This window comes from Amblyraja radiata, chromosome 6 (genome assembly GCF_010909765.2).
Source record: "Amblyraja radiata isolate CabotCenter1 chromosome 6, sAmbRad1.1.pri, whole genome shotgun sequence".
Taxonomy (NCBI): Eukaryota; Metazoa; Chordata; class Chondrichthyes; order Rajiformes; family Rajidae; genus Amblyraja; species Amblyraja radiata.
Window position 1 is genome coordinate 35049099 of NC_045961.1, and position 16552 is coordinate 35065650.

The 16552-nt window shown below is 41.0% G+C and overlaps 1 protein-coding gene across 6 annotated transcripts in view; it reads left to right on the plus strand.

The window, feature by feature from the left end:
* Positions 1–16552, plus strand: part of dlg2 (discs large MAGUK scaffold protein 2) — a 652656-nt gene that overhangs the window by 288699 nt on the left and 347405 nt on the right. For all 6 annotated transcript variants that reach the window (XR_004412314.1, XM_033022520.1, XM_033022521.1 and 3 more), the window contains one exon: positions 9225–9381. Coding sequence is in view for 5 of the 6 variants with exons in the window: in XM_033022520.1 (XP_032878411.1) it covers positions 9225–9381 (157 nt within the window). In the remaining variant the exon portion in view is untranslated. The remainder of the gene's footprint in view (positions 1–9224; positions 9382–16552) is intronic.

Consider the following 16552-nt stretch of genomic DNA (forward strand, 5'->3'; position numbering starts at 1 on the left):
ATTCCTTGTACAGTGTCGATGCTACCAACACCTCCTATCGTAACCGGCATTCACAACCCCACACGCCACCTCGATAGCCTCAGAGATTTTTCAAATGGTGCTCTAACTGTGACGGCTCCCATCCTCCAGGTCGCGAACACTGAGTTGCTTTCGGAAAAATTTGCCGCTATTGCAAGAAGATTAATCACTTCATGAAATGCTGATGTTCACGCATGGCTCGTTCGCTCCCAAGGCAGCCTGTGCATCTATTAAAACATGAAGCTACTGATAACGAGTACCAGGAGCTGGAAGCACCTTCTCCCGTTCGGCTCCCAGAGCATGAACATAACAGTCATAACATCAACTCGCTGATTGTTTCCACTAACAAGCAACTTGACCCTGAAGTTTCTCTGCTCGTCAACAAGAGCCTCGCTATTGCAAAGATCGACACTGGTGCCAAGTGCAATGTCATGTCATTATCTGAATTTAAACAAATCCGTAATGCTTAACGTATTGAAAACACTTCAGCCACTTTGCTAGCCTATGGGGGAGTGGAGCTGCTTCCACTTGGAGAAACTGAACTGAATTGCCGTCTGAAGTCACAAGCTCACAAACTGAAGTTTTTCATTGTCCATGGGAAAGCTGCAACTCTGCTTGGCATTAATGCATGCCAGGATCTAGGACTGGTTACTTTTGGACCTGCTGTCCATCAAATCTCTCCCACTGAGGGCCCCACCCAACAGATACTTTCACAATACAAATAACTATTTGACGATAAGCATGGAAAACTGCCCATCAAATACAACATCGCCACTGATCGAAATGTCTTACCTGTGGTTCGAGCACCGCACCACATTCCACATGCTATGCATGACAGAATATACAATGAGCTCCAGCGGATGGTGTCCCTGGGTGTCATTGCTACAGTCACCGACCCGCCCGACTGGGTTTCCACCATGGTGGTTGCAACAAAGAAGAACAAGGAAGAAATCTGAATCTACATCAACCTCAGAGACCTTAACACAGCGATCAGACACCCACACTACCCGATGTGTACAATAGACGAAGTTGCTGCTCAGATAGGCAGTGCATCTGAGTTTTCTGTTCTGGATGCCAAAAGTTCATTCTGGCAGATCCCGCTGGATCCTGACTCGTCCAATCTCACCACGTTCGGCACCCCCTTTGGTTGCTATAAATTTCTGCAGATGCCCTTTGGCATCAACTCTGCTAGTGAGGTATTCCAACGCACAATGGAACAGTTATTTGCGGGGTATCCATGCGCCATCATTGTCGACGATATTCTCGTTGCCGGATGCAACACGACTGAACATGATGCCAACTTGAAAAAAGTACTAGACCGTGCTAAAGGCATCCAACTACAGCTCAACCCTCTAAAATGCAGATTTTTGTGTCAAGAAGGTCAACTATGTCGGACATGTATTCACCGGTGATGGCCTCAGACCGGACCCATCCTAGACCACTGACATCAACGAGATGCTACTGACGTTATGAATTTACAGAGATTCCTGGGAATGGTCAACTACTTGGGGAAATTCATTCCCAACCTCAGTGAAATATCTGCTCCTCTGCGACAACTGATTCACAAGGACACTGCTTGGTCCTGGTACCCACAACACCAGAGAGCTTTTGAAATCCTCAAATTGCAATTGTCCAGTGCTCCAACCCTCGTCTACTTTGCTTTGAAGTAACCGGTGACGCTCATGTGTGATGCACTTGGTACTTGGTGCTACTTGCCTACAGACTTCCACCGAAGGAGACTGCAGACCTATTGCTTTCGCCTCCCGCACACTGTCTGAGACTGAACAATGTTATGCCCAGATCGAAAAGGACTTACTTCCCATGGTTTTTGAAACAGACCACCAGCCGCTGGTCACCATTCTGAATAAACCCATTCATGCTGCTCCGGCTCGCCTGCAATGGATGATGATGCAGCTACAGTGTTTTGATTTCACCATAGTCCACAAAAAGTGCAAGGCCATGCACTTAGCTAACACGTTCACCTCCTGTCGTCCAGAAACAACTCCAACTGAAACACGATGCCCAGAAGCGATTTTTTAATAAGTCCAGCAAATCACTTAAACCTCTCTCCAGTGGGCAAGTTGTTTGCCTTCAGACCGACAAAGACTATAGCCGTTTGGGTCACATCCACAGCCCTGCCAAGGAGCCGCGCTCGTACCTGGTAAGTGCCAACGGAGGAATTTACAGACGCAACCATCAACATCTCCTTCCCGTGAAGGAACCATGTCCAACGGTCTCGTATCCAGAAGGCATGCGTCCGATCTACCCCTCTACTGTCGCACTGTCGCTTCCTTCACACTCTGCTGCTGCAGACCAACCATTGGCTATGCCCCCTACGCCCTCACCACAACGTTCGGTGCCCCGCTAGCCGGCTTTGCCCTGTTCACCCCCCGGGTTTCCAGTGCTCTCCCCGCATGGGTCCCCAGTTATTTCCCTGTGTGAAGGGAGGAGATGCGGATCTATACAGCATGCGCATGGGACAGGTTTGTAGGCCGCCCCTTGGATATGGGGATTTTGGATTAAACCATCTGTACATCCCTATATGCACCATTAGCATTTCGGTACTGTATTATTCAGTCGTCACATAGTAGTGTGTTTATTCTTATGGGTCACCGAGATTTAGATGTGTTTCCCTTTTATTTCTACAAGGAATGATGTAGATTGGTCACTTTACTGGAGTGTTTTATTATTAGAAGCTCCGCCTACTACACTGTTCATATTATTCCAACCCAACTCGTGCTGGCAGTCTACGCTGCTACCCAGCTGAAGCAACATGTGTTATAAGTGCCTTTTAATAAATACTGTTATACCATGTTCGTGAGTATGACTGGGTCATTTGACATATACTATTCAACATTTACTTGCATATACATTAAATTAACTTAACTAGTTTAACATGGAAGTCTTGTGTTGTTGTTACTGAATATCACTATTCATTGAACTGCTTGATTGAATTTAACCATGTCGTAAATGCAGAATGTGGCTACTGTCTGCTTTTGGAACGACTGCAATCAATTTGCCCCAATCACTATGATCTACCTACCTACCAAAGTCACCTTCTCCAATTTATCTCATTTCTTTTCAGCTTGAGTCTAAAGATTTGTCCCAAATCAAGATGGCATCTGCCCATTTCCCTCCACAAATACCGCATGGCCCACTGAGTTAATCATAGTCCATAGATACAGCATGGAAACAGGCCTTTCGGCCCAACTTTCCCACGCCGACCAATATGCCGCATGTTTTTTGTGTAAGGAACATATAGTTGCTTACACCAACCAAGTTTCATTTTTGGTTAAATGGGGATGTCCATTTTATAATTAATATTATCATAGGAAGAAGGTAGTATCATGTATTGTAGATGGCAGGAAAGACTATCCTTGAATCTAGTGGTACACACTTTCAAACGTTCTGGGGAGAATATGAATGCAACCCACTCTAAGGATGTGTTCCTGACCTTCCAATCTGTTTAGTTTCAACCATTTGCACTTTTCACAGCTGTAACTATAATTTGCACTCTGTTTCCTTGCAACTTTCACACCACCTCCCCACACAGTAGGGCCAAATTACAGAAGCCAATTAACCTACAAATCTGTACGTTTTGGGGATGTGGGAGGAAACCGGACCACCTGTAGGAAACCTACAGTAGATAAGATAGATGATCACTGTCATTTTCAAAAAGTAGAGGGCAGAGATTTAAATTGAGAGGGGCAAGATTTAAAGGGGACTTGAGGGGAAACCTTTTCCCACAGAGGGTGATGGGTACGTGGAACAAGCTGCCAGAGGAAGCTGTAGAGGTGGGTACAATTGTCTGTTTCCATGCTGTAAAACACTATAACCTGATGTGTAAGAAAAAAGAGGGATAATTTTTGCATACTTGTCAATGGCTGTTGGAACAATCCCACAATGCTAAAAATCATCTGTGTGTTTCCAACTCTTATTTTGATTAACAAATGAATAATTCTACATTTCAACAATGGTTTATGATTATTCCTTCCGGCTGAGAAGTATTGAAGGCCTTGCTGTGCATATAAACAGTTATTCGAAGTTTGCAAATATGGTGTTATTATTTTTGAACTAATTTCTTGGTCTTACTAAGAAGTTAGAAATGGACAGGAGTGATGTAATCACAATCTTAATAAAGGAACTAGCAGGAGCTACTTTTGAAACGTTTTTTTTTGCAAAATAACCCACTATCTCTTATGAACACCAAAATTAACAATCGCACATTAGGGAATTACATTCAAAATGCTCCTTTGGTTAAAACACCATGATTAGTTCAAAAGAAATACAGTGTTGAATGGCAAATATCAATTTTGTTCAGTAAATTCTGTCAAATAGGTGATATTCACTTTCTGATGGTAGAAACCCATCTATAGATAACAGCAATAGAAGCTCCCAGCACTTAACATGGCCTCTTGCCTGCAGAGCCAATTGGTATCAATGTCGATCTCAGAGATGGTGGTTATGCAATCTTATGGCTCTGCTTATTTTAGGTGTAATTGGCTCATATAGGTAGGAATCAACCTCCTGGACATTGTTAGCAATCTATATCAAATAAGAACATAATGTTAAGCTGTGTAATGGCTGAATACATGAATAGATCTTTCAGCATTAAAACAATGGATTGACGTATGTAGGCACCATTTGGATTTTTTTTCCTATATTACTGTATTTCCATATTTCTGTTTTTATATTTCAGTTAAAATGTTAAAATGTGCACAGAGGACTATTTATTTCAGAGTTTTGAGTAATATCCTAAATCTTTGGGAAATGTTCAGAATGACTGGCTGCAGTGACTGCCCACCTCTGCATGTCTAGTTCAATCTCACTGGCCTCCACAGCCTGGAGTTGGGTAGCATGCTCCAAGTGATGACTCAGATTGGAGACCCTACCCCAGCATGCACTGAAAGAAGCGAATATGCAGTGGAGCTTTGGCTTGTCAAAGTTAGGAAACAGTTTTTGACATTCACATACATTTTTTAAAAATGATATGAATAAAAAGATAATAATTCATGTATTTAAATAAAACCCAAATCATTAAAACATTAGCAAATAACTATATAAACATTAAAGTAAAATAACCAAAACTAGCTTCCACATTCTGCAGGCCAATGACTTTCTATTAAAATGAATCAGATTTTTAGATTGTCCATCAGAGCTACATTCTCAATGTAATGCTGGGGAGTCCCAGGAAGACCAGGCTTTGCTACTGGGTTGTACATGATGTCTGGCAGTGTAGGTTAATGACAGATGTGGCAGCAGATCAACACAAGTTGTGATTGACCTGCTGGAATCACCTCACACCAACTGTTTCTTTCAGAACTGCCAGCCATTGTTGGAATGATTCACCTTAATATATTTCTGTCATAACAGTAATTCTCATGATGAACACACAGCAGAAGGTCCATTAGTATTTATTGTGGTTGGTAGACAGAATGGCATTAACATTTTCTTCATACAATGCATGACCCCAACAAAATGCTGTAAATGCTAGGAACAGAATTCTAAACTTATATCCCAAATAAATCATGGTTTGGGTTAAAAAGGTCTCTGATATCTTCAAAAAGTGCAGTAATACTGACATAGTGATAAGTATTTACCATCATAACTCCATGAAACTGACAGACATCTAGACTGGGCTTGGTTTAATGCAGAATAGAGAATTTGCTGTCAGCAATTTGCTGCTTTTCCACAGACTTCTTTTTAAAATAACCTTTACCAGCCCAGTTTCCAAACTGGGTGAAATTAAGAGAACATCAGATGCTTATGAACCATCCACTGGAAAATATCCTGAAAATGTTACCCTCTGAGGATGCATGACGTGTAAATGAATTGTATGGTTTGTTTGGTCATAATTACAGCAATCATCTGGCCTTAAAGCAGAATTTTGCACACATAATGGTGTTTCTTCAGATCATTATTTCAAAATGATGTTGTTTTAGATTTTATTCATGATGTTTCATCTTCTATATTCTTGTGTGTTTTGTCTATCTTCTTCAAGCACTATAAAATGCTTAAAATGTTGGTTAAAAACTATATATTTTTAATTGTTGTTTGTCTGAAATATCTGTTGCGTGATTGACTGTAGTCAGCTTGAAGGCATTTTACTGTTTCTAGATTTGGCTTCTAACAGCAATCAACTACAAAATTGAAACTACTGAGATCTTTACATTTGGTTGACAATTTTCTTCGAAGTCAGCGGCCAGCACTGTTGCTTCCCTGCTGACTGAAGAAAATCCAGGTCATTTAGCTGTGTTGCAGTGCAGCAAATTGAGGATGGCTTAATACCTTGAGAACATTGTTCTTATTTTAGTTAGAATATCATAACAGAATTGAGGTGAACAGAACATATTCTCATAATAATATGCAAATTAATGGTTCGATATATATTATACAAACAAAAAAATATTTATTTTTTGTTTGTTACCATTTATGTTGAGAAGCTACTTACAAACTGTAACTGCAGAAATTCTAAAAATAACAGCACCCAGTACAATAAAAATAATAAGAACTTGCATCTAAGGCACCTTTATTATTGCAATGTATTCAAACCATTCTTATTATACAAAATGTAAGTCTAAGCTACATAAGGTGCTATTAAGGCTGATAACCAAAAGGTTTGACAATAATAATAATAATACATTTTATTTATGGGCGCCTTTCAAGAGTCTCAAGGACACCTTACAAAAATTGAGCATGTAGAGGAAAAACATGTAAGGGGAATGAAATAAATAGTAGAGACATGACTAGTACACAAAGTAAAGACAGAATTCAATACAAAACACAGTATGAGGCAATTAATGCACAGATGAAAAGGGACGGGGACGTGGGGCTAAGGATAGGCAGAGGTGAAGAGATGGGTCTTGAGGCGGGACTGGAAGATGGTGAGGGACACGGAATTGCGGATCAGTTGGGGGAGGGAGTTCCAGAGCCTGGGAGCTGCCCTGGAGAAGGCTCTGTCCCCAAAACTGCGGAGGTTGGACTTGTGGATGGAGAGGAGACCGGCTGATGTGGATCTGAGGGACCGTGAGGGTTGGTAGGGGGAGAGGAGGTCAGTGAGATATGGGGGGGCCAGATGGTGGAGGGCTTTGTAGGTGAGGACCAGGTGAATAGGTGTGCAATAAACTTCAGATCTGATTTTGTGTGAAGGTGGAGAGGAAATAGGAATGGGTGACAAGTGAGAGTTTCACATTGTGACCATGTGTGATTGGACATTGAAGCGATAATACTGGAAAAACTCAATGATTCAGGCAATATGTGTCCAGAGATGAAGTGTGTTAACATTTCAAGTCAATTACCTTTCGTCGGAATTGGGAAAAGTTAGTGATTTAAAACGAAGAAAAAAATGTAATTGCAGAGAAAGGGGCATGGTGGAGAGAACAAAAGAGTGATCTTTGATGAGGTGAAGTCGGAGAGAGATTGAAAGGCACAAATCCACCAACCTAAGCATTCATTTCCTTCATGATCAGCACACCAGAAATTGATTTTACATTCACTAACGGAATAGATTTATCACCCGACACCATTCAATATCTTCTGCTGTGTCTTGTTCATCATCTGGACAACATAGATACTTCTGATTTTATTTCCTTTGTATATCAAATATCTTGTTGGACTTTTTGGGTGCCTCATTTCTGTGCCTCAGGCTTGATCGCTAACCTTGCGACTTTTTAGCTTAATCATAATTGATTTACTTTGAGTCATTGCTTCAATTGCTATGTTTTACTTTCCCCAAATTGGACTGTAATTCTTCATTGAATTTGTTCATGCTGTTTCACCTCTCAGAGTATGTTTGGTTGACCTAATTCAGGAGTATACCTTGCTGAGTTGCAGTGTCTGATAGTCTTTTCACTGTGAGAATAATCATGCATCCATGCTTCCACGCTTTTTGATTGTAGAGAATTCATAGCATTCTGCTATATCAAATAACTGTGGTAATGTTCCAACCACCCCATTACCTCATTAAATGAGTTTATTTTATTTTGCAACTCCTATGTGAATAGGTGTGCAATAAACTTCAGATCTGATTTTGTGTGTAAAAATTGTTTTAATGTGATCACTTGCTGCAGCAAAAAGAGCAACATCCCGAACACCTCTTCAGCCTCTAGACAATTCTTGATCATGAAAAGCATTTCCATCTCCGTCATATGTGAATGACACCAAAGTCCTGCTGTATACCACCAAGATGCTTATGAAGCCTCCCAGTGATTGTGCTACCATTTTACTTCTGTCTGTGCAAACATTACTGCAACATTCAAACCGCCTGTGTTTTTAATATTCACACTCAATGTTTCTCACTCTGTTACAAACCTAATTCACTGTAAAATTGGTCACTGCTCTCTAAAAGGCACTATTGCTGTCTACACACCTATTTTTTAATTTTATTCTCCCTCTCCTATTCCCTCTCCCTCTCCAAAGCAATTCATCACCACGGAAGTTAATGCCGCTAGCCATTGAGGCACGTCACCTTACGCTTCTTGAGCATTGGTATTATTGATGCCCTTTTAAAGCAGGTGGGAACCTCAGACCTCAGTAAAGAGAGGTTGAAGATGTCTGCAAAACTGCAGCCAGTTAGTCTGCACAGGGTTTAAGAGGCTGACCTGTGAACAAAGCTGCAAGTTCTGGTTAACTCTTATCATAATATCTGTGGGACATTCTAAGCTTCAAAACAAGAGCAACACGTGGAATGCTTATGTCATATATACACATGACGACTCTTATGTTCATATGCCGTTTAGATATCACAAATATCAAATCTTATGACGTGCGATGAGGACTTGTGTGCGGGGTTCTAGAGGTTAATTCGTGAAATCCGTACAAAAAATCGTGTGGTCATTATTTGGGCACACACATTCATTTAATAAATCACACATAGAGAGCAGAATAATACTGCTGCCCAGCTGAAATGTATTATTTTCTTGTTTAATGTACTCTTGGATCGCAAAGGTCAATCAGTTAATTAAACCTCTGTGTTAGGTAATGATTGGTATTTGAAAGAAAAACCATAAATTATGTGCCAGCCAACATTTTTCAGAATTTGATAATAGGATGATTGGTTCTTTAGCCAGGCAGATCTGTGATATAATCATGCTGCAATTAATTTTTAAAAATGACAAGGATGCCCATCAAAATATTTAGTAAATTAAAAGGTGTTAAAAAATCGCATTGGAAACGATGATATGGATGTTACTTTTTAATATTTGCAGGGAGCCCAGAAATTTTGTGCTGCACAGAGGAGCCAGTGGATTGGGCTTTAACATCGTTGGGGGTGAAGATGGTGAAGGGATATTTATCTCGTTCATCCTGGCAGGTGGACCAGCAGATCTTAGTGGGGAGCTGCAAAGAGGTGACCAGATTCTCTCAGTAAGTCAAGTTTGTTGTAAACTGAACTTTAATAGTTTGGTCCTACTATATCTGATCAGTAATAAGTGCAACTTATTCATTGTGATGAAGATATTAATATTGTATGCAGAATGACACAAGAAAGAGTTTAGAGCTAAAAGTGATTAATGTCCAACATTATCCACAGTATTGTCAAACTATGAAATCGTGCCCAATGAAAAACTGGGTATTTTTTTAACCATTACGAACACATCAGGTTGTGGTTGGCTTGCTTCTATACATACTAATTTGGTAGATAAGTACTCTATTAATAAAGTTCATGGGGCAAGTACAGTACATTCAGAAAGTATTCAGACCCCTTCACCTTTTCCACATTATGTTGCGTTACAGCCTTATTCTAAAATAGATTAAATTCTTTTTTTTTTAATCATCAATCTACACACAATACCCCATAATAAAAAAGTGAAACAGGTGTTTAGAAATGTTTGCAAAGTAATTAAAAAAGAAATAACTGAAATATCACATTTACATAAGTATTCAGACCCTTTACTCAGTACTTTGTTGAGGCACCTTTGGCAGCGATTACAGCCTCAAGTCTTCTTGGGTATGACGCTACAAGCTTGGCACACCTGTATTTGGGTAATTTCTCCCATTCTTCTCTGCAGATCCTCTCAAACTCAGGTTGAATGTGGAGCGTCGATGCACAGCAATTTTCAGGTCCCTCCAGAGATGTTCGATCGGGTTCAAGTGCGAGCTCTGGCTGGGCCACTCAAGGACATTCACAGACTTGTCACATTCCTGTGTTGTCTTGGCTGTGTGCTTTGGGTCATTGTCCTGTTGGAAGGTGAACCTCCACCCCAGTCTGAGGTCCAGAACACTCTATGGCAGGTTTTCATCAAGGATCTCTCTGTACTTTGCTCCGTTCATCTTTCCCCCAATCCTGATTAGTCTCCCAGTTCCTGCCACTGAAAAACATCCCCACAGCATGATGCTGCCACCACCATGCTTCACCGTAGGTATGTTATTGGCCAGGTGATGAGCGATGCCTGGCCAGACGTGATGTTTGGCATTCAGGCAAAAGAGTTTAATCTTGGTTTCATCAGACCAGAGCACCAGAGAAAACAACCCTTTTGGCAAACTCCAAGCGGGCTGTCATGTGCCTTTTACTGAGGAGTGGCTTCCGTCCGGCCACTCTACCATAACGGCCTGACTGGTGGAGTGCCGCAGATATAGTTTTCCTTCCGGAAGGTTCTCCCATCTCCACAGAGGAATTCTGGAGCTCTGTCAGAGTGACTATCGGGTTCTTGGTCACCTCCCTGACCAAGGCCCATTCTCCACCGATTGCTCAGTTTGGACGGGCGGACAGCTCTATAAAGAGTCCTGGTGGTTCCAAAGTTCTTCCATTTAAGAATGACAGAGGCCACTGTGCTTTTCGGGACCTGCAATGCTGCAGAAATTATTTTATACCCTTCCCCAGATCTGTGTCTCGACACAATTCCTTCGTCTTCATGGCTTGGTTTTTGCTGTGACTTGCACTGTCAACTGTGGGACCTTATATGGACAGGTGTGTGCCTTTCCAAATCATGTCCAGTCAATTTAATTTACCACTGGTGGACTCCATTCAGGTTGTAAAAATATATCAAGGATAATCAATGGAAACAGGATGAACCTAAGCTCAATTTTAAGTGTCACAGCAAAGGGTCTGAATGCTTATGTAAATGTGATATTTCAGTTATTTATTTTTAAACACCTGTTTTCACTTCTTCATTATGAGGTATTGTGTGTGGATTGATGATTAAAAAAATAATAATTTAATCCATTTTAAAATAAGGTAACAAAATGTGGAAAAAGTGAAGGGGTCTGAATACTTTCTGAATGCACTGTATATGTCCTACTTAGCCTGCAAGGGTCATTTGGACCCTTTTGCTCCATGGAATTAATGAACTCTCATCTGAAGTACTATACAATACAGGAAAATACTATGCAGGAAAGAGGATGGGATGCAGACAAGAGTATAAGAAAAGAAGAGGATGAGATAAGGAAGGGAGGAGCATATGGCCATTTTACCAAGTCAGCCTATGTGGGGAGCCATTTCACCAGCATTTCACCAAGTGACTTGACCATTTAACCAAGTGACTCCAATTCTCCAAACTGAAGAATTCAATGTTCATACCGTTGGGTTCCTAAAATTGGAGAAAACTGCGAGAGGAACTCACCAGGCCAAGAAGCATCTGTAAGGGCAGAAGAAATTGCCAACATTTTGGGTTGAGATCTTGCATCAGGATTGAAAGTGCAATGTGAAGAAAACCAACATAAAGAGAAGAGGGAGAGGAGTGGGACAGGATCCATTAGATGATAGGTGTTGAACCAAGGAGAGTTGAAAGATGAGGGGCAGATGAAACCAGGTGATAAAGGGTAGATGTGGAGTTGGGTGACAAAAGCAGTTCAGATGGTGAGAGTTGGAAGCAGTTGCAGAAATGATGGAGCCAGATGGGGGATGCAGGATTCCCTCTCTCCATGTTCACACCATGCCCCCTAAATGGACTCCTTCTGCCTTTTACTCTTCAACTGTTTTCACCTCTTATCCACATACCTTTTTTTTCTCCCAACATCATTCACCACCCCTCCCCCCCCCCCCCCCCCCTTCGTCGCCGCAGCAACATCAGCCCATCAACGCTCACACCTCCTTGGTCCACCTATCACCTATCACCTATTGGCCCCTGTCTTACTCCTTATCCTCTCTATACTGCCCATCTTCCCTCTCCATTTTCAGTCCTGGAACCTCTCTCCTACTCCTATTGTGACCTATCCATCTTTATGGGCCTGTCCCACTTAGGCAACTTTTTAAACGACTGCCATGGACTAGTTTTAATGGAATTCACCTGCGACACCTGGTGACAACCTACGACAACCTACGACAGCAAAAATTGTCACACCTGTCGGCCAGGTTGTGAACATGTTGAAAATGTTGTGGCAGTTGCCTGTAGTCGCCCCAAAAATCGCCTAAGTGAGACAGGCCCATTAGCCTCTTTTATTGGTCCTACAATGTCCAATTTAAATTTGAGGAACAAAATCTCATCTTCCATTTGGCACATTCTAACATCTGAACTCAAGACTGAATTCATTAATTTTGGGTGACCTTGTTTCCCCTCTTTAAAATATCTGTTTCTGTTTGTTTCGGTTTATCCTTCTGTCTCTAACTGCTATTTATGAAATAATTATTACATTGGCATCTTTGTTCCGCAGCCTGTCCCAGATGTCCCCACTCCTTTTGCCCCTACATTTGTTTTCTCACATATTCCATCATGGAGTAGGGTCCTTGACTTGAAACATTAACTTTGTTTTTCTCCCCATTACAAAAGTGATTCCAGCAATTTTGTGTTTAGGTTTTAAATCTGGAATTGCCCTCCTTGTTTGACTTTCTACCTATTAACTAAAAAGTTAACTTTATTGCAGTTAAGGAATTACATTGACACTTGCTCCATTGCATTAACACTTACTGTGTCCTAATTAGTTATGGTAATTAATGACATCCCGCAATTTCCATCACCAATAACTTCCACTTCAAGCATCACGTCAAATATTTTGCCTGAAAATTTGCTCTTCGATTTTCCTCAGAATATTTGGAAGCCCATGGTACTATCTCACTAGTGTTTCTGTTTTTCTCTTTTGTTCAACAAATATGTCTTCATTTGATGACCCTTCTAACATAACTCTTTTCACAACCAATAGTTAAGGGCTTGTTCCACTTTCATGACCTAATTCACGCCCTCTGCCGAATTTGCCCTCAACTCATACTCGCAGCATGGTCGTCACAAGGTCGTAGGAGGTCGTAGGTAGGTCGTGATGCTAGTTGTAGGTATTCGTGGCATTAAGTAGGTCAGGCCGTTTTTCTAGCCTGATGAAAAATGTCCACGAGTAAAAAAGGTCTATTAGGTCGTGAAAGTGGGATAGGCCCTTTACTGTTTCATGAACCAGGATAGCCGTGTTTTCCTGTTTTTTCTCCCTATCTATGCCATCGGGAACCGTGTCACCAGAAACATTAAATTGCCATTCCTGCTCCCTCCTTGTTACTTTATCTAGAAATTGGGTCATTTTAGAGGGCCTTGCCTGAGATCCCACAAGTTTAGTCAAAAGGGTCAAAAGTTAGTCAAAAGCACATGGAACTGGGAAAAATGCTGGCAAGGATTGGGAGCTGAAGAAGCAAATTCTGCAGATAAACACTGGTCTTTCTCAAGTTGGGAGGCTACGGTTAGTGGGGTAATGTGGACATCTGTGCTTGGGCTCCAATGAGTCATAATTTAAATCAATGATTTGGCTGAAAGAAACAACTGTCATTATTTGCAGCTATTGATATACAGCTAGATGGGATTAAAGGTAATATGGAGGATGTAAAGAGATATAGTCAAGCTGTATAAATGGATGAGAACATGACAGATGGAATAAAATGCAGAAAAATGTGAGGTCATCCGCTTTGGTACACCAAAGAGAAAGGCATAATATTTTTTAGGATGGCAACTGATTTGAAAATTGTGATGTCATTAAACTTGTGTCATTGAAAGTCAACATGCAGATGATTAGGTTTTTATTACAAGAAGATTTGACTACAGGAGTAAAAGAGATCTTATGGCAATTATATAGGACCTTGGTTAGACCTCAACAAGAGATTGTGAATTGATTTGGTCTCCTTAATGAATAAAGTATGCACTTGTCATAGGGGGATGAAGCAAAGATCCAGCAGACTAGTTCCAGGGTTGGCAGTTTGCCATATGAAGAGAGATTGAGCAGACTGGGACTAAATAAGAATGAGAGGGCATCTCATCAAAAGATCACTAAGCTTTGCAAAATTCAAAGGCTTGACAGGCCAGGTGTAAGCAGGATATTTCTCCTCGCTGAGAAATGTAGAACCAAGGGCTACAGTTTAAGAGCATGGGGCAGAAATGTCGAGGTGTTTTTTCACTTGGAAAGTGGTGAATCTTTGAAATTCTACTTTAGACATGTGAAGGTTCATTCGTGGAGTTCGCCCAAATAGGGATGAACAAATTTCTGGATATTAAGAGAATTGGGATTGTGTGGTGGCGTTAATTTTTGAAAAATGTTATTGAGTTAGGACAGTCCTAATCTTGAATGTCTTACTCGGACTCCAAATTTTTATGTTCTTTTAATGTTGTACTTCCATCTGGTAAACCTTGGAAATAAAAAAACATTGCCGCACTGATTACGTTATACTAATTTGCTTGAATTTGCCTTGATATTATTTGGGTAGAAGATGCATTATGTTCTGATTGAAACCAAATAAATTATAAATTTAGTATGAACAGACTTCCAGAGTTGATACGGCAGCATTCCAAAAGAAAAAAACAGCTAACTAATGGGCCTGTCCCACTTAGGCAATTTTTCAGCGGACTGCCAATGACTGTCAAGTTGCCGGCAGTCCCCTGAAAAAATGGCAACTGAAAAGGCGACTATCAAAGTGGAGCACACACACGCACGCACGCACGCACGCACGCACGCACGCACGCACACACACACACACACACACACACACACACACACACACACACACACATATCGCTTCCTTAACCAGCCCGTTATGCAGGCGGGGAACAGGGCAAGCGGGGGGAGCGCTGTGTAAATAATTCACACGCCTACAACCTACGAGAACCTCCTGGCAACCCATTATGACCTCCTGGCGACCCAGCTACAGCTCGAGAATTCTCGCTACTCTCCAAATTCTCGCTAATTTTTCAACATGTTGAAAAATTCACGGCGACCATAATGAGGCCGCAACTAGTTCCCAAAATGCGGGAACTCCTCACGACCATGAAGGCGACACCCGGCAACCACCCGCGAACATGTGGCGACTGCATAGTCTGCAGTCGCCTAAAAAGTCACCAAAGTGACACAGGCCCATTAGGTCTAGATTTTACCCACTAGCCCATTCCAGCTATCTTCAAAATTGAAAGTGGTAGGAGTGCCAAATGGTCTCTTCCTGCACCTATTTTCTTTGTTTAATGTACTAATTTTTCTCTCAATATAATATAACTATAGGGAGTAAGGACAAATGTAATGTCATTACTTTCTATCTCTGAATGTTATCTTCAATTTAAAAGAGGATTTTTTAATAGGAATACTAATAGTTGCCAGATGGGGGCAGCACATAATCACACATGAATATAAGCAACTTGTATTCATGAGATAATTATTTATTTCTGTTGCAATTTTTACCATTATCCTTTCACAATAACTATTTGGATTTTATGTAACAATATTAATATAAGAAAGAATCCTGAAGTTCTTCGCAAATGATCTGTCAGTCATTAATTTTCCATGGCTTCAGCATCAAATCCATGTGGAATGATGAAAGATGTAGACAAAGATAGACTAGATCAATCTTCAGCCTCTTATTCATGAACATGGGGAAGAATGAAGGATAAGTGATTAGAGAGAAGCTTCCAGAGCTTCAGATATTAGTAAGTGAAGACACATACATGAAGAGTGATAAAGAAGTCAAATAAATTATGGGCCAGAGTTGTGCAGCGCAGGGTTCTGGTGGGATATTGTGCTGGAGAAGTTCATAGAAATAGACAGATGCAGGTATTGATGAGAATATTAAATTGTATGTGTTTGGGGATCAAGAAGTAATGCAATGTGAACACAAGGGTGTTGTTGGCCGATATTCAGAAACCTTGATTTTTTTTGGTCCCTTTCCTTTTTTTCAGCACTTATCAATATTTTTTAACGTTTCAATCTAGAGGCATAACTGAACTACTGCCCATCTTGCTTGTATTTCCTTTTCTCTCAATGCAGGCTGAACATTAGACATGGGAAACTAGTCTGTGTGTATTTCAAGGGTGCATAAGAATCAGGGCCTGGTTTAAAAGGGGGTGTGGGTAGAAGACCTGCTCTCTTTAAAAAAGTAGCATAGGAAACAGAACCTGATTATTTTTAAATGTGCACGAGGGACAAGACTTGGCGTGTTTAAAATGAACATGGGAACGATCCCGGGGATGACTGGATTAATGTGTGAGTGTTTGACGGCTCTGGGTCTATATTCATTGGAGTTGAGAAGGATGAGGAAGGATCTCATTGAAGCTTACCGAATAATGAAAGGCTGGATAGGGAGCTGATGTGGAGAGGATGTTTCCACTAGTACGAGAGTCTAGGACCAGAGGCCACAGCCTCAGAATAA